Source organism: Electrona antarctica (assembly GCF_951216825.1).
Source record: "Electrona antarctica genome assembly, chromosome: 9".
In the NCBI taxonomy this organism is placed as follows: domain Eukaryota; kingdom Metazoa; phylum Chordata; class Actinopteri; order Myctophiformes; family Myctophidae; genus Electrona; species Electrona antarctica.
In genome coordinates, this window is record NC_136790.1 from 38,572,008 (window position 1) to 38,595,377 (window position 23,370).

The 23,370-nt window shown below is 41.7% G+C and overlaps 3 protein-coding genes across 6 annotated transcripts in view; 2 read left to right on the forward strand and 1 right to left on the reverse strand.

Moving 5' to 3' along the window:
- Positions 1-769: 769 nt before the first annotated feature.
- Positions 770-3,779, forward strand: LOC306929668 (interferon regulatory factor 6-like). The gene is made up of 7 exons (XM_079510292.1): positions 770-942; positions 1,025-1,185; positions 1,315-1,404; positions 1,551-1,775; positions 1,873-2,265; positions 2,435-2,553; positions 2,964-3,779. The coding sequence occupies exons 2-7, from the start codon at positions 1,101-1,103 to the stop codon at positions 3,132-3,134; spliced, it is 1,083 nt and encodes a 360-aa protein (XP_079366418.1). The 5' UTR covers positions 770-942; positions 1,025-1,100; the 3' UTR covers positions 3,135-3,779.
- Positions 3,780-9,010: 5,231 nt separating this feature from the next.
- Positions 9,011-18,006, forward strand: eps8l3a (EPS8 signaling adaptor L3a). The gene is made up of 17 exons (XM_079509289.1): positions 9,011-9,078; positions 9,266-9,424; positions 9,736-9,885; positions 9,974-10,038; positions 10,206-10,348; positions 11,672-11,862; positions 12,471-12,570; positions 12,708-12,781; positions 12,920-12,994; positions 13,210-13,355; positions 13,594-13,738; positions 14,780-14,856; positions 15,352-15,448; positions 15,747-15,854; positions 16,095-16,186; positions 16,508-16,640; positions 17,028-18,006. The coding sequence occupies exons 1-17, from the start codon at positions 9,049-9,051 to the stop codon at positions 17,067-17,069; spliced, it is 1,827 nt and encodes a 608-aa protein (XP_079365415.1). The 5' UTR covers positions 9,011-9,048; the 3' UTR covers positions 17,070-18,006.
- Positions 18,007-22,893: 4,887 nt separating this feature from the next.
- ampd2a (adenosine monophosphate deaminase 2a) overlaps positions 22,894-23,370 on the reverse strand; it is a gene marked incomplete at its 5' end in the record, with an annotated part of 44,996 nt that continues 44,519 nt past the window's right edge. For all 4 annotated transcript variants that reach the window (XM_079509502.1, XM_079509501.1, XM_079509500.1 and 1 more), the window contains one exon: positions 22,894-23,221. In XM_079509502.1, coding sequence (XP_079365628.1) covers positions 23,006-23,221 — 216 coding nt within the window. In that variant the 3' untranslated portion in view covers positions 22,894-23,005. The remainder of the gene's footprint in view (positions 23,222-23,370) is intronic.

Genomic DNA, 23,370 nt, shown 5'->3' on the forward strand with positions numbered 1-23,370 from the left:
TTTCTGAGCGGCTCCTTTATTCATTCAATATTATTGTCCCATTCTGGGCAGTCTACACTGGCATCTAGTGGATGAACCAAATAATACAGATTGTATAATACGTTTTAATACAATTTGCTTTTCAACAACTTTACTAGACTATTGAGATTGTACGAGGCTAGAAAGATTGGTCAACTACAATAATTAAATTATTATGGATATTCAGATAAAATGTTAATGTCATATGTTAGATGTTAACTGGCATCCATAGCCAAAGAAAATGCATAGGCTACCAAATGTATGATTATTCATGCTTTAGTTTTTATATAAACAGCTCAAATGTATGCAGGAAAGCAAATAGCACAGTGGATCTGTTCAAAACAGCTTAAATATCCATGACTATCCATAACTGAAAAGCTTTATGTCATCAAGATGTACGTCACAATGTTAATGATTTTCTTTCCAGACCTACAGTTCTAGGAAACACAGAATGGGGGACTTTTTTTTATTATTTCCACACAACAGCTCTAAGGTATATTAATGACAGTAAAATGTTGAAAATGAGTGGAATTACGCTTTAAATGTAATCTCCCATAATGATGCATTTCAACTATCAGCCTCGGCTACAACAGTTCCAATAAATATGAACCTGTACCATAGCCACATAGAATATGTGTTGTTGCATTGCATTATTATGCCTAGAGACAAGAATTGTATTTGTTTTAGTAAAATGTTGTGTATATAATTGTCACTAGGGGGCGCATGGTGAAGGTTGAAGCTGTTCACACGCAGCAGGGCAGTCCACAGGTTATTTAATTTCATGCCAAATTGCCAATTGAGCACAGGTGTTGCTGAGAGTGCGAAGGAAGCTGTTTTTGCCTGAGCTAGTTCTTTTTTGGGCTGAAGCCTATTTGTTAATATTTTTGTATTTAAATAATATTAGGAGAAACGGACGATACATTGGTGAGAAAATAATTTAGTATTATATAAAGTACTGGGAAATACTGACATTATGATTTATGTTTCCTTTCACTTTAATCTTCAGGCATGGGCAGTGGAGTTCAAAGAGTGGGTTGATGAATATCCTGACAAGTTGAAAGTGCAGCTTTGGCCTGAACACCATGAATTCAATCTCTGACACCAAAGATGTCCTCATGAATGCACTGAAAATGTATGATATCTGTGACATCCAACAGCCTAACCCAGGTGAAAATCCACTCATTATGCGAAGACCAGATCAGAGACTAGAGACTCAAGTTCACATAGTTTTAAATAAACTTTACAGTTTTGGCCTCGGTTGACCTGCTTAAATGGTTTTTGTTTCTCATTATTCAGGGTCCTCGGATGCAGATTCTTGGGCTCCATATGCAGAAGGTGTTCTAGAGCTAGACCCTGCAGTGTTCCCCTCTGTATATCCAAACAATGGTCAGTAGGCTAAGACTTATTTATTCGCCCCGAACCCCAGCATCCATATTCTGGGATTTCTGGATTTCTAGTCAGTGAAGAGACTTGTACGGGTTGTTTTTGTTCTGTGTATAGCTGATCTGTTCTTGACTAATTTCCTAAATCAGGTACCGGCCCTACTCCTGTTATGTGGTCCCCTGCTGACTCTGATCATTCCACACAACCCTCCTCAGTGGAGCTCTGGCCTGAGTCAGTGGAAATGGCCATGGAAATGCAATCTGCTCCACTGGTTCAGATGACCCCCGCTGCTCTCTCTGATCCCACACTGCAGCCCTCTCCCATGCCTGATGTAATGTTACCCTCCCCAGATTTGTGGATCGGTTCACTTCCACGTAAGTTCTTTCAGAATTATGTGCAAAGATTAAAAAAAAACCTGTGAACATAACCTGGGAGATCAATGCATTTTTTATATGCTAATCTGACTGACAGTGACTGACTTGGAGGTGCAGTTCTATTATCGGGGGAAGGACGTGTGTCCCTTGATGATGGTCAATAATCCCCTGGGCTGCCGGCTGTTCTACGGTGAGCTAGGCCCAATGGCTAACCAGGAGGAACTGTTTGGGCCAATGAGCCTGGAGCAGCTACGCTTCCCTAGTGCAGAACATATAACCAACGATAAGCAGAGGCTCTTCACTAGCCGCCTGCTGGAATTTATGGACAGAGGACTGATCCTGGAGGTCAGTGGCGTTGAGATCTTTGCAATCCGCCTCTGCCAGTGCAAAGTGTATTGGTCTGGCCCCTGTGCACCCAACCCCAATGCACCCAACCTCATAGAGCGCCAGCGAAAGATCAAGCTCTTTGACCTGGAGACATTTCTCGGAGGTAAGTGAAGTTCCAGCTGCAGCCTCTGTATTGTAACTAGTGCTCATTACTGATTTAAGTTGGGACATTTGTTAGGGGGTTGTTGATCTGTGTGTGTGTGTGTGTGTGTGGCTTTTAGCTGAAGCATATACATGACGTACAGTTGTAACGGGAACCATGTGTAATGCAGCTATGATCGCCCATCAGCGAGGTGAGACGCCAAGCCCCCCTTCGTTTTGTATCCATCTGTGTTTTGGAGAAGACTGGCCCGACGGCAGGTCAATGGAGCGGAAACTCATCATGGTTCAGGTGCATACAAGTCCAAAGGTTAAGGGCATGCATGAAGCATCTTGGATTAAGATTTCTTTGTTATAATATTGTGCAAATCCTTCAATTAGAAACTATTGCTTATATTCAGTATAACCTTAGAACCGCAGATCTTTCTTAGATCTTGAGCAGGCAGACTAAGGTTTGTGCAACCGGCTACAAATTATTTTTAAATATGTTTCAAGCTCCTATACTGTGATAGAGGGTATGCACATGCATAGTGGCACATCACGTTTAACGTAATTGAATGTTTTAATGCAATCAGATTCTGTTTCTGTAAAAGTAGTTTTTTTGCCACTCTGCAGGCGTTCCTGCATAACCTCTGGGTATGATAATGATGTCACGCGCATACCGTCTATAGACATGTCTCATCGTCTTCCTCTGCTTTACAGGTCATTCCAGTGGTGGCTCGTATGCTCAGTGAGATGTTTTCCGGAGATAATAACACACGATCCTTTGACAGTGGTGGTGTTCGCCTGGAGATTTCCATCCCAAACCTCAAGGACAACGTTGTGTCTTACCTAAAGCAGCTCCACTGCCTGCTGAATTTTCCCCAGACTTGATATATTATGCAGGCCCAGTGTGGCAGCTCGCACGGTTCTTACCGGGCAACAACACACCGCTCACTCGCACAGGTGGCACTAGAAATTAACTTTCTTCTTCATTGCTAATTTGCTAGTATGTTGCTAGTTGGAAAAGAGTGTAGACATGCAGCACATAGGATGCTTGCGTATTACGTCTTTCACTTATTTGACCGTTTTTGTACATACTGTAGGACTATGCCACTAGCATTTGTTCCCGGTGTTCAGTCATAGTTATGCATGTAGTTCTTGTGTCTTCTCTAATTCTGTCTGTTTATCCATTCATACTTATATATTGATTTTTAATGTATTTTTCTATTGATATTTTTGAATGTATGATGCCAGTCCATTAAGTCGTTGACAATGGCATTATTTGTTTTGGAATGGATGTTGTTGCACCTTGGGGGCTGAACTGTTTAAATGGATGTTGTTGCACCTTGGGGGCTGAACTGTTTAAATGGATGTTGTTGCACCTTGGGGGCTGAACTGTTTAAATTGATGTTGTTGCACCTTGGGGGCTGAACTGTTTAAATGGATGTTGCACCTTGGGGGCTGAACTGTTTAATTGCCAGTTGAATGTCTTTTTACCCGATCAGTTTATTTTATCAAATAAAAATGGCAAAAATAGGATTGATCAATTTATTTGAGACAAATACTTCATTTGCACATACAAATACTTCACTTGTACATACGGTACATACTTCATTGGCACATATATAAATACTTCACTTGTACATAATTGGCTCATAGAAATACTTCAGTTGTACATACATACTTCATTCACACATATATAAATACTTAACTTTATTCTGCACAATTAGTACTTTTACTTTTTGTACTTTGTTGTTGCCAATACTTTCTTGTACTACATTGCCATGTTGATACTTTTATTTCATAAAACACATTGAATATTTCTGTGCTCATTTCTAAAGGCCTATTCATACTCATAGCTCATAGTGTGCTTCGCTATGATGATCTCTTTTTGAGAATTGTGAAAATGTGTGCAGTCTTGAATATAGCAGCAAACTAACTTTGGTTCAACACTGTTGTGGTAAATGTTCTCTATAAATAAAGTTAATTGGATGAGAAATGACTGTCCCAGTGAGTTCGGGAGGCAACTATCTTGTAGATCTCTAACTATCTTGTAGATCAAATTAGGTTGACTGTACTGTGATTTATTTTCTCCTCAATTCTCTGTTGAAGCCATTTGACTTGTCAGAATACTGTCAGAGCCAGAACTTGAACCTCTGCCTCTACGAGGCAGTCACTCTACCCATTGAGCTGTGGTTACCCTGTAACAATGTCAACTTTGAGACAAATATGGGCCCTGATAAGAAAGGTCTGTATTTAAAATATATATTATATATATAAATATTGTCAGGCTGGAATATGTTGACAAGTTAAGCTCAAATTCCCTTAGTATATTGCCATTCAAAGTCGTGTTGAATCACTACGGATGCGATACCTTGCTCGGCCAGTGTGTATATGTCTAATTGTCTTTGCCTATGGTAAGTCTGTGGTGCTGTGAGCTACCTCTGGGTATCTGGGTTCATGTTTTTTAAGAAAAATACTCAACCTTTTTACTTTCAAAGACCCTTACTTTGATAGGCATTAGACCACGGATCCCCATACATTTCTTTTAAACATATGTTTATTGATTTTTCTTTACAAAGCAATTGTATATATATATTTTTCCATACACTCACATGGCAGCACAAACACTAAACAAAATCTTCAAAGAAACATCAGGATATGTCCATGAATACAAAGCAAAAAAGAAGGGGAAAAAAATTACATACAGTTAAACAAACAAATAAATGCACAATGATCCCCATACATTTTAAATCTCTGCTGGACGCCTGGACCCATACTTTTTTAACTGTATATGATGATTTCCATTTTATTTGTACGTCTTTAAATGTTCTGATGAATTGAAAATTGAGGACCCTGATGTAAACAAGTCTTAGTGCTTTTTATGGTTTTATCCTCGTGGCAGTTTTTGTGTTGACTTGTGCTTTCGTTTGAAATGTACCCATTCTACAAACTGAATACAAATTTCAATCAATCAAACCCACAGGAAGGTAGGAGCGCACACCAGTAGTGGGGAGGTGCTGACCGCAGGAGATAAAACTATGACTGAGAAAGAAGAGAGGCCGCACAGCTCGTAGTCACGATGCCATCAAATTTGTATTTTCCCAACGTTTCGGCAACAAGTTGCCTTCTTCAGGGAATGAATTATACATTATAATTTGATGACTGGATAATCCAACACTGTATAAGTCTCCTTTTCAGACTCATGAAATGAAGAAATTGACCAAATGTTTTGTAAATTGTGTATATTGTACTTGAATCATTTACATAAATTGCAAGACAGGGTGAAGCATGACTGATATCACATACTACCATGATGGACAGGGATGACCCTGCTGCCCGCCACACGGTACACCTATGTGCGGCTGTCCGTTCGCGGGGCAGGATTAGATAGGAACTACGTGTAATAGCAAAGCTTTATTTATCTGTTATTGCAGTGCAATACTGACACCATTTGGTGGTCTTATACGTGCTGTGTGCTAGCCTCAAAGTGGCCCTATAAAGCTATGCTGTCTCTACTTGGCCGGATATTGATCTAGATTGCGGTTGACCAATCTATCTAGCATTAATACACAGAAGTTAACTGGCATCTCTGTTCCAAGACCAATTCAAAGAAAAGATATACGGCCTGGGCCGTGGCTCAGCGGTCCAGGCACCTTGGCCGGCAGCCCAAGTCTGGCAGTGTGCCGCAGGCTCGACTCCCGATCCCGATGGCCTTTACTGCATGTCACTCGACCATCTCTCTCCCCCATTTCCTGTCAGCCTACTGTCTGTCCCTCTATAAAAATAAATAAAAAATAAATAAAGGTGAAAGCCGCAAAAAAAAATCATCATAAAAAATAAAAATAAATAAAAGATATAGGCCTACCAGATTTGATGTTGACAATTTGTGTTAGGTCAGTTAGGTGGCTAAAGACATTTTCACAATATACAGGTAGAAAGCATGTATTATATTTGTGAGGAAACACAAGTACTGTATCGGTATAGTAGAATTGGAGAAATAGCCAGCCAGTGTTCTGCACCAAAAATAGCAGATATATACATGTGAGCCTGTCGATTATTTTTGGGGTTGGGCCCCTGAAAATGTTCATGTAAGTAATACAAATGTGGGTGGGGGGAATTTAAGCATTTTAGCTTCTTGTGGAAGGAATGGCTCACTGACTCAAGCCTGTACATCTTCACACCTTCACCAGCTGATTTAGTAGATCTCAAGGTCTAATGTGTGTGTTTGTGTGCGTGTGTGCGTGCATGCGTGCGTGCGTGTATGTATGCGTGCGTGCGTGCGTGCAAGGCCGCGTGCGTGTGAAATAAAAAAGGGAGATGTTGTTAATCTTTGCACTTGATGTCTCCAGCAGGAGGAAAAGGCCAATTTATAATTGTCAATTTTTTTTATTAACTTATTGTGTGGAACAGGAGATCATAATGAGTTGGTCAAGGCTAGGGTGATTCCTAGTTCCATCTAGTAACCTTTGATCAGAAGGGATGCCACTAAACACACCCTCCAGTTCCGGCAGCTTCGTCCCCTATAACAGTGTGCTTTGTCAGTGGACTTTGCCCATCTCTATTACGAGGAAGTCTTCAGAGTACTGTCCAGGTGTGGAACATGAGCTGGATTTGTACATAAACAGAGGATAAACATTAGTGAAAGGCAAGCAACATTCACCAACCAGACACAAAAGTAAGTGCCTTAACCTCAATACCTACTTCAATTGTTCTGAAAAATTATACGGATACCAGTACGGATTCGGTGTCAGAGCACGTGATAACTTGTTTAGGTGTTAACAACATTCGAACTCTATCTCTGTAATCTGAATCACCGAATATTTCGAAAGTACCACTTTTTCACTGTTTGTATGATGAGGTTGAATAAAGTACAATACTTATTTTTTGATAAATATATAAAGATAACATTTACATTTGCTATTATGTGTATATGATTTTGTCAAGCCATTTTCATTTGTGTTATGTATACAATTTGTGTTGATTTGAATAACAGTTTAATATATTCTGTTATTAATTTGAGCTTACATTTTTAGAACATCAGTTTTATGACATTGGCTATGTTGCTAGGTGGCAAACAAAGTCTAAGTCAACACACACACACACACACACGCACGCACGCACGCACGCACACACACACACACACACACACACACACACACACACACACACACACACACACACACACACACACACACACACACGCACACACACACACACACACACACACACACACACACTGCAATATTAGAGTTATACAGCTGCCTCCTAATAACAGATAATAATAATCCTTATTGTAGGGACATTTGTCTTCACAGTCAAGGCAATACATGAGGTCCCCACTGTACACAGAAAACCATCCTATCAACGGGACAGGTTGTTTAATGCAGCAATGGCTGAGGGGACAAAACTCGTGCTAAAATGAACCATTTCCAACTTCAAGGTTCTGTATCTTCGCCCAGATCACATAGATTGGAAGTAGCGATACAGGGGATGATCATTGTCATTTGGTATTGTAAGTGCTAAGCATGTTATGGCCTGTTGTGTGTTCATCTAAACTAAGAATTAAGTCTTAAAAAGACAACAAGAGCACACACTGATAGCCAAAGTGCCGATTATTTATTAGGATGCAGAGTAAGAACCACCGTTTCGGCAGATACAACTGCCTTCTTCAGGGTATACGTGAGCTGGCACCACTACTAAGACTGGTGTGCGTTTAGCATCCTCCTGCACAGTGTTGTGTGTTCATATCAGAAAGTGTGGGTGTGGGAAGTCCGATAAGATACAGCTAAAACAAATCATGACATTATTGTATCATATCACTGAAGATACAGGTGTGCCAGCCTGATACTGAAGATGTTCAGGAGTAACAGTCCCTATGGCTTTGAGACCAGCAGCTACACAGGATCCACCCAGTCCAAGTATGCTCTCATACATTCTGTTCCCATACCGTTTATCATTCAGTCACTGATTCATCATGAGGACGACCACTAATGGCTGTATTTTTTATTTGTGGCAGTGTCTACTCCACCCAGGACGACGTGTCATCACAGACATCAGCTTTATCCAGGCCCAGTGCAAAGTCAATTTACAGTACGTGTGAACTACCGGAATCATCATAAATTATTTACATCTGTTTCACAAATATGACAATAGGCCTGATACATCCTTCTCCCAATATACAGTACCATTCCTCTGCACATATCTAAACCATCTCAACCTCTCCTCACTTGCTTTATCTGCAAGTCCCTCTGCGGGACATCCCATTCCTGCGGTCATTCCTGATCTTGTCACTCCTAATGAGAAACTTACTTCAATCTTCAATAGAGGGGATGCACATACCCTAGCCTCTATTCTGCCACCTCCAGCTCCACCTCCTGTCTTTTCATCAGCCATCTCACTACAATACATTACAATCTTATATACCCTCGTTTCACTCTTACTGGTACCCCTTTGTCACATATCATTCCACTCTGCACTGCATGCTCTCTTCCACACTCCCTGTTATTATATGCCTACAATAGCATTACATTTATAAAATATTGTTATGAAATTTGTTCATGTCTACACATAACGCCGCAACATAATGAATCATTATATTATATTTTTATTAAATATTAAAATTAACTATAACTATAACGCGCTGATGTGTGTGTGTGTGTGTGTGTGTGTGTGTGTTGTGTGTGTGTGGTGTGTGTGTGTGTGTGTGTGTGTGTGTGTGTGTGTGTGTGTGTGTGTGTGTGTGTGTGTGTGTGTGTGTGTCCCAACAGTGCAAAGGAAGGATTATGCGGAGTCCATAACCAAGATGATGGACAAATTCCAGTACAGAGTGGAGGTATCACTTTGTAAACACACACCAAGCTGCTCTCCATCTTGTCATTATGACGATAGACTGAAATAAACTGCAGTACTGCCGCTAAAAACTGATTTGATAACAATACGTATCATTCGTCAGCACAATCCTTATGCATGCAAAACGTATATGCTAAATGTTCACTCCTACCACCTCCTCTCCTCTGCAGCACCTGCTCACGTGTGACCTGGACGGGAAGGAGGTCCAGGGTGTAGGTGACTGTGTAGAACGCCTGAAGCTGATGGACAGCATGGGACGTGTGTGGGGGCAGGACATGCTCCTGGAGGTCCGCGGTGGCAGCCTGCTGCTGACAGACATCGAGACCAAGGTCAGTGTTTTATGAGACCTATAAAGATCTGTAAACGGAGCTCCTCCAGTGGATGCGGAAGGGGTTACCGGTATGTCAATATGTGAACATCTATGCTTAATTTAGCTCTCCATCATATCTCCATCAGATCTACAAGCTCACAAGCTTGTAGATCGGTTATTTTTACATCATACGATGGAGTATAAATCGCCACCTTCTTAAAACAATGGCCAAAGTCCTTTTTTTTAATAATTGGTTTCATTTGTAATAAATATCATATAATATTCTATATTTGGTTCTCATTCCCTATTTCCTGTCTTTGTGGGGCTCAGGAGGAGCTAGAGCGCCATTCCCTGAGTAACATCCGGGATCTGCAGGCTGTGATGGACAGCGGTGTCTATAACTCCCTGCTGACTTTGTCAGTGCAAGACCGCCAGAAAAAGACCACCAGCGTCTTCATGTTCCAGTGTGAGGAGCTCAGGGTGAGGACAATAAGCCTATACTGGGATGGAAGTGCGTCAAGGCACATATTGGGATGAGATCAGTGAATGTTATTTTTTTCATTCACAGGCAGACTACCTTAAAAAGGACCTATCAAGGGCACTCGTACGCAAGTGGGACGATTCTAGCCTCAGGTGAAAGCCTTTTAGCTAATTTACTAAGTACAGTACTTGAGAGTAAAGGTGGTTGCACACTGGACACGTTTTTCGGGAAAACCGAGTTAAAACGCGTCTGGTGTGCAGGGACCTTTAATGTACTTACCGTGGTTAATTTACCTCCTCTCCCATCTTGTTAAAACAAGCCATGTGGCTGGACCCGAGCTCACTGAAGATCTACAGCATACTGTCACACCTGTGCTAGACGCTCCTCGTGAGCACACCCCACCACCTGCAGCATGGAAGCCTCCAGATGACCCTGTGGCTCCGTGGAATGCTCCCGACTATGGTGAGCAAAAGAGTTGAACTCATTAACTTCCCTTCCATTTTACACAGCAAAATCCAAAGTGTCTTAGGTCAGTGGTTCTCAAATGTTTTAATTAAAAGGACTAGACCGGTGCCCAGCTGTAGAGCACTGAGTCGGTAACGATGGAAGTTGGAGATCCATGCCCCACCCCGCTATGCAATACCCGTTGTACCCATGTCAGAGTACCCGTTCCACCCATCTGCCTGTGTCCCTTTTTATGCCCATAAATGGAGATTTCTGTATCTGTCTCTCTGTGTCCCTTAATTCCTATGTAGTTCTGTGTCAGGCATGAGTGTTGTGATGTCAGAACAGGCCAGCTCCATAGGACCCTGGGCAAGGGCCCTGTCCAGAGCCCGGGCAGAGGCCTTTTGTGGCGGTTCTGGACAACCATGTCCAGAACCATGTCCAGAACCATGTCCATGTCAACCATGTCGACCAATTCGACACCGGGCACTGTCCTCCCTGTGGGGTTGTGGAATGCGTGTTGAAGTCGGTGGGGCGAACGGTTCTCGAATTACGTGCATTACAGCCGTAATTAAATTTGGTGCTGGGAGTCTGGTGCCAGACTTCCCAGTCCCGGCAGAGTAGTTTGGGAGCGGTGGACTGTGTTAGCCTGGCTAATAAGCCAGACTAATATCACACAACACTGTCGCGGTATATCAGTCTGGGCTGGCTCCACTTGGATTTCATTTCCCGGGGGGCGGGTTCAAACATTTTCTCTTTGACGCAATTGGTCAGAGCTACTGTCAGTCAAAAGTCTCAAGCATTGAACGTCACTGTACCAAAGCCCGCCCATATTGCATACCGTGTCCCGATTGGTCCGACCTGTTCTCGATTGTAGGAAAGAGGCGTGCTACTGAGCCTCGCCAGACCGAAATCCGCTGGTAGGCAACTTTTTTTTGCCAACGGCTGATTCGGTCTGGTTTATTAACCAGGCTAGGACTGTGTGGCCCTGGTCTTTCCCTAATGGGACTGATCGTGGGTAGCTTCTGGGACGTAAGTCGGGACTTGATCACCCCACCTGGGTCACCTGAGTAAGGGGTATGATGTTGGGAGACCCGGTCGCAACCCCGATGACCTTGAGATACATCACTGAGGATACGTCCCAGGTGCATCCATGCAATGTTTTTTTTCATTCTGGGGGTCAAAGGCATTTGTAGAATCAGCCTCAGGTCTTTAATGGGTTAAGTGAACTCAGAAGAGTGTAAAGATGGTTGTTATGTCAACAGCTGATCTTATCACTCCCAAATAAGCATTTAGATGTATTTAAAGTGCCATTTTTGGTTGTATGTGCTGTATGTTTAGAAGACGACGACGACGAAGGCACTGTCACACCTGTGCTAGATACTCCACGTGAGGACACCCCACCTCCTCCCAGAAGGGAGTCCTCACCACCTCCTCCCAGAAGGGAGTCCTCACCACCACCACACTCCTCTATCACAGAAGAAGAACCTCTGCCACCTCCACGCGCATACACAGAGATTGACAGGAATGTGGTCAGTGTTCTTCATAGTTCATACACATCCATTCGCTCAACCTTTCTGTGGTGGAAGAAGTAGCCTACTTTGATTTGTTTTTACTTGAGTAAAAGTAGCAATTCCACAAAGTAGAAATACAAGTAAAAGTGACATGCATTCCATATTCTTACTACTGAAAAGGTTAAAGGCATCAGTACTCAAAGTAAATGTACTCAAACGTTTTCAAAATGTGCCCAAATATTTCGAAAATGGCAGAGCTTGTAGATCAGAAAAGAAAATAGGGCTTAATTGGTTATGTTTTGTAATAATCTAAATCTGCAGTGTAATTAATTGAAAGTACAATATTTGCCTCTGAGATGTAGTGAATTAGCAGTATAAAGTAGCCTATTCAAGAAAATAAAATAAAAGTAACTCAAAGTTGTACTTACAGTTTCTTTCCACCACTGAAACCTGCCGTGTATAACTTGATATGGTATCCTGTGCAAAAACACAAATGTATCTAATTAACTAGTAACTACTATCTAATGAATGTGCATTTCATGTATTATGACTGTAATCATTAAGGTCATCTTGGTATGTCCCTGTTACTTGTGCCAGGAATGAGTGAATATGTATTTGCTCTACAGGATATATTGAATCACATCTTCAGTGACCTTGAAATCTTTATGGGTCAAATAGCTGCAGCACTGGCCAAAAACAAGAAAAAGAAGAAAAAGAAGGGAAAGCGTAAGTTAAACCCCAAATAGAGCTACATTTTTAAGAGCTCTTTTATTTAGGCAGCTTTACGTCGAACAATTGAGAAACAGGAAACTGATGTCAGTTATATTGTCTTGATCTCTCTATAATGATGGCCTATCTTTTAGCTATAAAGGGCATGCCTGCTGTAGAAGACTTTGCGGTCTGTCTCCAGAAGATCAAATGTGGTTTCAACCTTCTGGTAGGCTATGCCTCTTAAACCACACTAGCAACAATATTGTTAGTTAAATCATTCTGTGATGTACGGTGAAGTGTTTTGATATATTTGTTGATGTACTTGTACATCACATACTGTATGAGCTTGTGTTTGTTTTGACAGGGAGAGCTCAATGGAAAGATTCATAATCCCAGCGCCCCTGAATTTGTCCATTGCCTGTTCTCCACGCTGGCCTTTGTAAGTCACTGCAAACACTATTGTCTCTAATGTTGTTACTTGTGCTTTTTTTAACTAATTTTGTTTTATGGGGGGACCCTTGTTGCTGAACAAACAATCTATAGCAATGACGATCAATGAGTGCTATTGGAATATAGAGCGCATGTGGTTTACACCCTTTTTGATAGATTATATTTTGGATATAATATGTTTCTATATTTCTATTATCTACATAGGTAGCATCCCACTGCTCCAAGGACCTGCCCCCTACCATTGTAGCCCCCCTGCTAACTCCTTTGGGTATTCGTCTTATGGGTGAAGAGGCCACTCCAGAGCAGGACCAGCTATGGCAATCTCTAGGAGACCCCTGGAATATCCCCAGGTGGGACAATGCAGTCAATGCAGTGTGCAGTAGTAGGTTTACCTATGATCTATAGATTACTGAGGCACCACACTGTCAAGAGTGATTTAGAAGGCATTTGTAGAATCCGCCTCAGGTCTTTAATGGATTAAGGGACCTGGATAGATATTGTATAAGGGGCAGTGGCCCTAAACAAGTTGAGAAACACTGATCTGGAGGGTTTAAGTGGTTAATAATGAGTTGACAATTGTGTTGGCAGCACCAGATGGCCTGAAGATGATGAAGACATCCCCATCTACACCCTGGCATTCTTTGACGGATGGCAGGCTCCTGAGCTGACTGACGCACCGCAGACCAGCCAGCATGTCAACACACAGGAGAGCCACCACACTGTCCCCAGCCAGGTAAGGCTGCAACTGTAAATTAATTCCTTAGCAATTTTGAGTGGTGTAAACCACTCCAACAACTGGCTTTGTACCTGTGTCTGTTCGTACCAAAAAAAGCGATGTACCCCCGTGTCTGTTCGTACCAAAAAAAATGCTCATTTTTGAGTGGTGTAAACCACTCCTACAACTGGCTTTGTTAGTTTACGTGTCTGTCCGTACCAAAAAAATGAGCATGGTTGCTATGGTCACCCAGTTCACACGGGTGTGATTTCATTACGTCAGACATTACGTCAGACCACAGCTGATCAGTCTATATAAGACCTTACACCACTCAGTTCACACGGGTGTGATTTTTACTGTACCGATTACTCTTTTGATGAATCAAATAATTGAAAACCGTGTTTATGTATACAGTAGGCCTATATACCGGTATATAAAATGAATCGATCAACCACTTAACGAAGTAGTTCACCCAAAATATTACTTGTTTTTTTTATCAATTACACACCCCATGAAGTGTGGAATACATGGATTTATTTTTTTATTTTTTTCCTAGAGTCCCCCCTTTATGGGACATGTGTGAAGTAATGAGAGAGAATACTATCATGCTTGTCCTTGCTTTCTTGTTTCTGATTGATTGAGTGGTGAAAGGATTTCTGGCTAACTTTCAGTTCTTAAACATAAGATAGTCAATACAGACACAGATACTGACACAGATGGGAACACATACTACTGTATAACCAACCATTGTCTTTTTCATTCCTTTATACATTTTCTGGATTGTGTTATATTTATATTTATATATTGTTTTGGTATATTTTGTGGCACAACAATGTCATGCAATAATAGTGAAAATATCAGATCTGCAGAACGCCGCGAGACGAGACGGGTCGTGAGCTTGTAGATTGGCTATATTTAGTACTTTGGAAACATTTCGCCTAAAATTACATTGTTTTATAAAGTTACACCCCCTACCAGGTAGTAAACATTCACATCCGACTCGCACAGCTAATCACCCAGTGCACATCTTGATTTTTCCAAAATGTTAATTTGTGAAAGAACATACAAGATTCCAGAGAATCGTCTTCTCCTATGCAGAGATCAGCCCAGTGGACACCGCCCCCACCATCATCACAGTGAGTATAATCATATAATAATGTAAATTAAATGTGACTGTTAATCTCTAAATCACTGTTTCCCAACAGACCTTATGTCAGGACCCATTTGTGATCGTGGGCGGTGGACCGAGTTGTGTGGGTTGCGATTAAACATCCCCTTTTCTTCTGTTTACTACATTCCAAATATTTTTTAAAGTTTAAACAAACAAAAAAATCACAACTTTTCATCCTTTTTCAAAAGTATTTCACAAATAAAACCAGAAAATTTAATAATTTCCAACAAATTAAAATTAATTCATTAATTCATTTCCATAAACTAGTGAAAATAGCAGATCTACACGCTCACAACATTGTGCAATACAACGTGCTGTAGGCTTGTAGATCTGCTATTTTCACTAGTTTCTCTTTTGGGTCTCAAACCAAAATGTTTGAGAACCACTGCTCTAAATGCTTCACGCTTGTCGTGGATAGCATAGTAGTTTCCCATTGAATGAATGCTTTTACCTTTTTCAGTACAGATGAGCCAAACCCAAATTACATGAGAGTTATATACGACTTCACTGCAAGGAACCCTAGAGAGCTCAGCATCACAAAAGGAGAGATAGTTGAGGTGAGCATGGACAAGCCTTTCTCCTTCACACGGTGGCCATTTCGAGAGAGTGGGGTGGGAAATGGTGGACAGAAACAAAGTACATTTATTTGAGTACTGTACTTAAGTATAGGCTGCTTTAATTCAGTATACATTTTTTGTATACTTAATGCAACTCCACTACATTTCAAAAACAAATTTTGTACTTTTGACTCCACATTTCAAGAAGAGAAAATGTACATAATGACATTTCAAATATACTGTAGTGAAAGCTCACAATGCTGTGGGATTGTATGTGTGCTTAATTGTTCCCCTGCAGCTGCTGGACGTGTCCAAGCAGTGGTGGAAAGTGAGAAACGGCAGAGGACAGGATGGCTTTGTCCCCAATAATGTGCTGGAGTCTCCGGAGAAGCAAGCTGCAAATGAGGTCAGAAATTCAAAAATGCTGTGATGGGTCAAGTTCATCAGTTTACACTCTACAGTACACTACTTGAATTCTAGAATGAACAAGGTTACATAATATACTGTAGTACCATTGGCCTACAGTGTAATATTAATCTGGCCATGCAAGATGAGAGCTGCCCCCTTATCTAATATGATAATGACAGAAATGGAATATTTCTGACTTTTTATAGTATAGCATTACAATCTAATCCATCCATTACAGTTTCAGCCAATTAGTGGTCCACCTGTCCTAACCAAGAAGTCCAAATCTGCAGAAGTGAAGGCATGGCTTGAGTACAAGGGCTTTAGTAAAATGTAAGTGCACTAATGTATCAGAACAATGACTTTGACACACGTGCGCACACCACGCACGCACGCACGCACGCACGCACACACACGCACACGCACACACACACACACACACACACACACACACACACACACACACACACACACACACACACACACACACACACACACACACACACACACACACACACACACACACACCTATATGTTGTGGTACACAGAATTGAGAAACTATATGCAATGCTATGGGTGTCGCTCTGGATTAAGAGCGTCTGCTAAATGCCTAAATTGTAAATTGTAATTGTAAATTGGTGTATTTGTTGTCAGCACGGTGCGTTGTTTAAGCCCACTGAGTGGCTCTATGCTTCTGGGGATGACCAGGGAGGAACTGAAGGCAGTCTGTCCAGAAGAAGGAGGGAGAGTCTTCCTCCAGCTACAGGCAGTCAAATCTGACATGGCTGTAAGTGACACACCACCACACGGCTGAGGATGTAAGAGCAGCCGCACACTCATTGCGCCAATCAAAAACAATCCAACTTCATTTCATTGATAAAAAAAACAATGATTCGACAGCATAAGAGATTTCGCATCAGAGCTCTTTTTACAAACCTCACTGCAACTCTCCGGGTTCCAGGTGAATGTTTTCACCCAGCCTTTTAAATAAAGATCCTGCATTGTCCCCACTCCATTTCTGCTTTGTTGTGTGACAATTAAAGTATGAATCATGATTTGGTCTGCAAGTTAACATTAATAATCACAATCACAGTATTTAAAGTGTATTTAAAGTGTCTCCGATTCCAGTTTCTAATCTAATGCATGTTTTGTATTTGTTTGCTTTGTTTTATAGCTTGCCAGTGAGGGGAGACCATCCCAACCCACAGAACTCTAAAGGATCATTTTACTTTAATTGTCCCACCTTTTAACAAGTGTCTCACTCAACAAAACAAACATGCATTCAACTGAAGATAGTGTCACTAAACACAAAAGATGTCAGAATTGTATTGTGTTCAGAAATGGGTGAGAGCTTAAACATATCTACTCAGATTGTTTAAAAAGGTCTCGAAAATGTGTGATTACTTTATCTGTCAGTGTTGCTTATATATTATATAATTATAATCGATTGATCTATTGTAAGAAATGTAGTCCTAGGGTAGGACCTGATACGTTTTCACAAACCTTCTTCCTACTCCTTTATAATTTAAGAATGTTAAAATAACTTTTGTTCGAAATAAATAAATTAATGTCCCACTGAAGAAATGTATAGCCTATTCTGAAAGTTGGAAGAAAAAATATTTTAATTGGAGAAATATTCCTTTTGGTCAGTGAATAACGTATGGAACTATTGTATGATGCAAGCATTTAATGAATAAACATGCTTTATTTAATTCTTCAGACATTACACATGAACTATCAGAAGCATCTCTGTAAAACATTGGCAACTAATTTCAAGCCATGAATAATGACTGCAGATCACAGGTCACAATAGAACAAAATAGGGGAAAAAAAGAAAAGAACAATATTATGTGTCCCATAATATTATGGAAGAAATACAAGTTGAACACAAATTTATCCATCATGAGCATCAGGATACTTGTAATGATTGTGAAATTAGTACATGAAAATACATCAATGTGTATATTTCAAAGAAATACAACTTTAAAAGGTACACAGTGAACCTCTGAACATATTTGAAATAATGTGTTTTTTGGTGTGGATTAACTGAGTTCTGAACAGCAACTTGGACTCTACAGTGTTAAATTATCAATTTGTAACTCAGAGTGTACAAGTGTAACCAAAAGATGGACCCTTACGGGTCTATTTGACACTACATTTGTACACTCAGAGTTCAATTACCACTGATTTGCTGTATAAATGGCTCTTTCTGTGGTGAATGACTGCATGGTGTGCCGTTATTCATTAGGATATACAACTGCACAACATCAAAGAAAGGTGTATAGGTGAGGTAGGGTGCACGAGGCTGTGCATGCTACACACAAACACAAACTTGTGATGTTGTCCATCAACAGGCAACACTAAACTGAGACTACAAAATGAACAATTCAAAAATATAAGAGATATGAGAGTTCCATATTTAGATTCTTCTATTCCGGTGGTTCTCAACCTTTTCTGGATCAGGGCTTGAAAATCTGAAAACTAATTTTACAAAGTTGCTAATCAAGAAAATACCATGACATTTTGTTTAACGGGGGCCGGGGCCCTGCAGGTTGAGAAGCACTGATCTATCTACAGCTACAGTAACCCAACCTTTGGCTTTGACAACTGATGCAGGCTTAGAGGGTGTTAACTGCTAAGCCAGTGAAATCTAAAAGATTTCCCATAATTCCCTGCAAAATGTTACAAAAATAACCTACAGGGTCTGAGCCAAAGACACGGTCTTCTTTACACATATCAAAACGTAAAAAAAAAGAAAACAACATAATAACAATAAATTAATGTAAGGGCCAGTAAATAACTTTCTAAGAAATGTCACTACATTTGTGTGTTTAGGGTCAATGTCAGACAAAATATGAAGATGTAATGACAGTCTCATTACCTATCCATCAGTTTGATAGGTATAACACTTTACTGAGCATTACAAGGAACATGAAGCAAATAAAAATGGGAAAAATAAAAAATGGGTCTGATTATTTAACACATAAGAATAGTAATAGCAGAACGCCTTTACTTCTGCTTTCATGACAAAATATCAACTCACAATGATATTTGGTTTAAAATCTAAACGTCAATAAATTGTTTGTATAAAATCGCTTATCTCTATAGCCTTACAAAAATACATTTTGTACAGGAAAACCAATGATCACACTTATGGTTAATTTATACTTTGTCGTTAAGCCCATTCAATAAGTGTCGCTTAGATCAGGGGTTCTCAACCCGTGGGTCGCGACCCCTCGGGGGGTCGCCAAATTATTTTAGGGGGTCCCCAAATTATTTTCCAAAAAAAAAAAGATTTTTTAAATTTTTTATTTTCACGATTTTTCAAAAATAGCAGACCTACAAGCTCGTAGCGCGCCACTCGGTGGCGCGCTATGAGCTTGTAGATCTGCTATTTTTCAATAGCTAAATTATAACAATGCTTAAAACACCAAAAGGGGTTCCCGCCCAAAATGGTTTAAGGTTATTGTAGCAGTCAATTTATATTGGGGGTCGGGAGGGGGCGGGGCGGGGCGGGGGTCCCGAGACATTGCCAAAGCATTTCCGGGGGTCCCCGGCCAAAAACGTTGAGAACCCCTGGCTTAGATGACAGTAGACCATTGTCTCTAGAGTTGTATGACCAAGTATAAATCAACCATTACTTCACCACACAACTCTAGTATATCATTTCAACACTGAACAGTTACTGTATACTTTCCTGTATTCTTTCCTGAAGTAAGGGTTCTAATTCATTCGCCCCACAATGCTTTTTCTCAAAATAAACATGTACATGTGTATAAACACAGTATGTTGGACAAAGATACCTTGTTATTAATACAAAGGCTGACATGTCAGGAAGAATTCCGTTTACATTTCCTACAGGACACTGTATGGCAGCCTATACTGCGTTATAATCGTACTATTTCAGACTTGTAATCTCGGCATCAAGTATCACTTTACAGTAGAAACAATATTCAAGAATGCTCACAGTTTGATGGACACTTGGAAAATGTCCATTGACACAGAAAAAGGTTGTGATAACACGGATGAGACATGGAATTGTAGAATACAAGATCCCAAGTAAGTTATGCTTTGGTGATCGCAGCTTTTTGGGTGAGATTCCCACTTCCCTCAGGAACCACACACCGAAGGGACCTTCATGGTTCACTTCCACTGGGAGGACAGAGCACCGTTTACTGCAGGACCAAAGAATGATTACAAGCATCTGTCAGATGCGACGGCTGGCCAGCAGGATTACGTTTACCGCTTCACATTACAGCCCACTGACTGTAAACAGCTTCTCCGTCTCGACTCTTACCCATCAGTTCCATGCAGGCATGCACTACATGATAAAAAGCACTTGAAAGCTAAAAAGAAATATGTTGCTCTTCACCGGAAGGTTTAGGGAGAGACAACTGTACACCAAGCATGCAGCCGGGGCGGCTTGGTGTGACTGTGAACTGTTGTCACAACTCACAGCATATAGGCCTACATGACTGAAGAAAACACATGTACTCGGTTGGTTGGTGGCCGATAAAGACAAGAAACGTTTACATGACAACGGCTTACAGAAGGGCTAACGGTGGCCAAAGCTCAAATCAAAAGGCACTAGAAAGTCTTGGCTTCGTGCATACAGTGCACTGCATGCAAATGGAAGAACAGCGATAAACAACATTTTCACAGGGCTCTTTGTTTGGGGCCCACTCTTCCACAGGGCCAGGGGAGTGGAGGGGTGGGCCCACTCTTCCACAGGGCCAGGGGAGTGGAGGGGTGGGCCTACTCTTCCACAGGGCCAGGGGAGTGGAGGGGTGGGCCCACTCTTCCACAGGGCCAGGGGAGTGGAGGGGTGGGCCCACTCTTCCACAGGGCCAGGGGAGTGGAGGGGTGGGCCCACTCTTCCACAGGGCCAGGGGAGTGGAGGGGTGGGCCCACTCTTCCACAGGGCCAGGGGAGTGGAGGGGTGGGCCCACTCTTCCACAGGGCCAGGGGAGTGGAGGGGTGGGCCCACTCTTCCACAGGGCCAGGGGAGTGGAGGGGTGGGCCTACTCTTCCACAGGGCCAGGGGAGTGTGGGGGTGGGACCAAGGCCCATGCACAACGTGGTGTACAACAGTGGTTCCCAAACATTTCAGGTCGAGACCCAAAAGGGAGATTAGACGTTTGTGATGGACCCAAACCAGTGAAAATAGCAGATCTACAAGCGCACATGCAAGCTTGTACATCTTAATTGTTTTTGAATTTTAAATTTTATGGAATTTCTTAGATTTGTGTGTTTGTTTTAAAATGTATAATAATTATATATTTTTTAATATAAAATTAAAAAAAGAAACTTTTGAAGTATATATATTATTTTTAAATGTAGGAAAAGATAATTGGTTCGTGACCCACAAATGGGTCCCGAGCCAGACCCACTGTTTGGGGAACAGTGTTGTACAAGGTCCATATGGACACACATTCACCCATCTCTATATGTGTGCTCCCATAAGCTGTGGTTAAAGCACAGCCTTCACATCACATTGCCTCTGCTACAGAAATACATCCTCAGACACATACCTATTATGGTAAAAATCTACTCTGCTCAGTTGCATAATAAAACTACTGCCATTTTCTATATTTATAGCAAAGTGTTTTGTTTGCGGCTACAAAATAACTCTCGATTAACGATTGCTTCATGGAATGTTTGCAGTTGACCACAGGAAGTCGGCTCCTCTCCTGCTATAGAGGGCACTACTGTAGGTTCTGCTGGCTTTCCCTCCCTTCTATATAGTTCACAGCAAACGTACTGTAAAACACAGACATGCTGTGTGTCGGCTCATATAGATCTGCTGCTGCTACAACAAACACTGATAGCTGGCATGGCAACATACAAATAAAGACGGTATCTCCTCTTCTCCAGTTAATCAGTCACTGTTCTGCAACTGAGCCTTTTATGACAACTCCACATTAGGAGATGATTCTATGTGAAACTGGATTTGGGGCACATGAAAACCTTTGTGTGGAACCTGCATTTTCAAGGGGCAGATTAAAAAAAATGCCTCTGGTGATAAACCTGCCCCATATTTGCATACTGGTTCCTGATTGGTCCCTCACTACTTTGGAGGGAGTGAAATCCAACTGAGTGGTGCCGGACCAAATCTGCCGAAGGCATTTTTTTGAGTGGTGTAAACCACTCCAACAACTGGCTTTGTTAGTTTACGTGTCCACGTGTTTGTTCGTACCAAAAAAATGAGCATGGTTGCTATGGTCACTCAGTTCACACGGGTGTGATTTCATTACGTCAGACATTACGTCAGACCACAGCTGATCAGGCTATATAATACCTTACACCACTCAGTTCACACGGGTGTGATTTTTCCCCCTTCGTCTGGTTTCCAGGCTAATAACTTGTTGCCATTCTGGAGATGCTGTGTGCACTAAGCTTGGCAAGGCAGCATGAATGTGAACTATAACAAAAGATAATTTCACAATGAGGTTAGTGTAAATCTAGTTTTGCACGTGTTAACGTGTGCATGTCGGTGAACTGGATGTCAGTGCTTTAATAATTTATGTCTTTGCAATACCTGTGGTGGGGGCTGCATATTACATCAGCGTGTGACACTCATTTGTTGATGGGCCAACGTGGCTTTGGTTTGGCTCTATTATAGTTCTGTCCTGTTTTAGCTCTACATGAAATAATAGCCAATCTACAAGCTTGCAACGCAACACGTTGTAAGCTTATAAATCTGCTATTTTCACAGAAGGTTTGCCCCAGAAAAGGGACGCAAGGATTGAAGTAGTTAAGTGAGAGAAAACATCTAATGGTCTCCTTTTGCTCTATTCGCACAAGCAGGCCATGCTGATTGAGACTGAACATGTCACAGTGAGCATTAGAGAGACATACAGGTGAAAGAAATAGAAACTGGGGCTACTTAGTACAAAGAAAAAGGTGTGGTGCCCCTAGAGAAGTAAAAGAGTGAATACCCTTCATTAAAACTAGAAACACACAGGGAGGCAGCTTGAGCACTGAATCCTTGACTCATTGCGACTGTAAGTGTGCAGTGTATAGAGGGGGCAGGGGGTTGATCAGGTACAACAGGAGCAGCTTTATTCTCATGCCTTAATCTCCTCTGGGGTGTCATGCTGGGATGGGTGGGGGTTTCCACGAGATGAGCAGACGACTGCGCGGCCGTGGGCTTTAGCGCGTACTAGCGATCGGGGCCATGGAGAGCGCGTCCTCCTCGTCGATGGTGTCTAGCTCCTCTGTGCGCACGGCGTGCGTGATGAGATTGAGCTCCTCAATCAGCGTCTCGCTGCGGTACGCCACGCGGATTTCGGGGACGTTGGTGCGGCGGATGTCGTTGCTCACGGGGCCCTCCTGGTCGTATTTAGGGCCCAGCCAGTAGCTCTTTGCCTGAAGGTAAAGGAGAAACCGTCGTTGAGGAGGAACCTTACACATGACTCTGGGATGTGTAACACCCCAGAAGAAAAATGGACCTCGTTTTGAAAAGTTGTGATTTCTTTTTAAAATGTTTTTCCCCTCCCAAACGAAGAAAACAAACT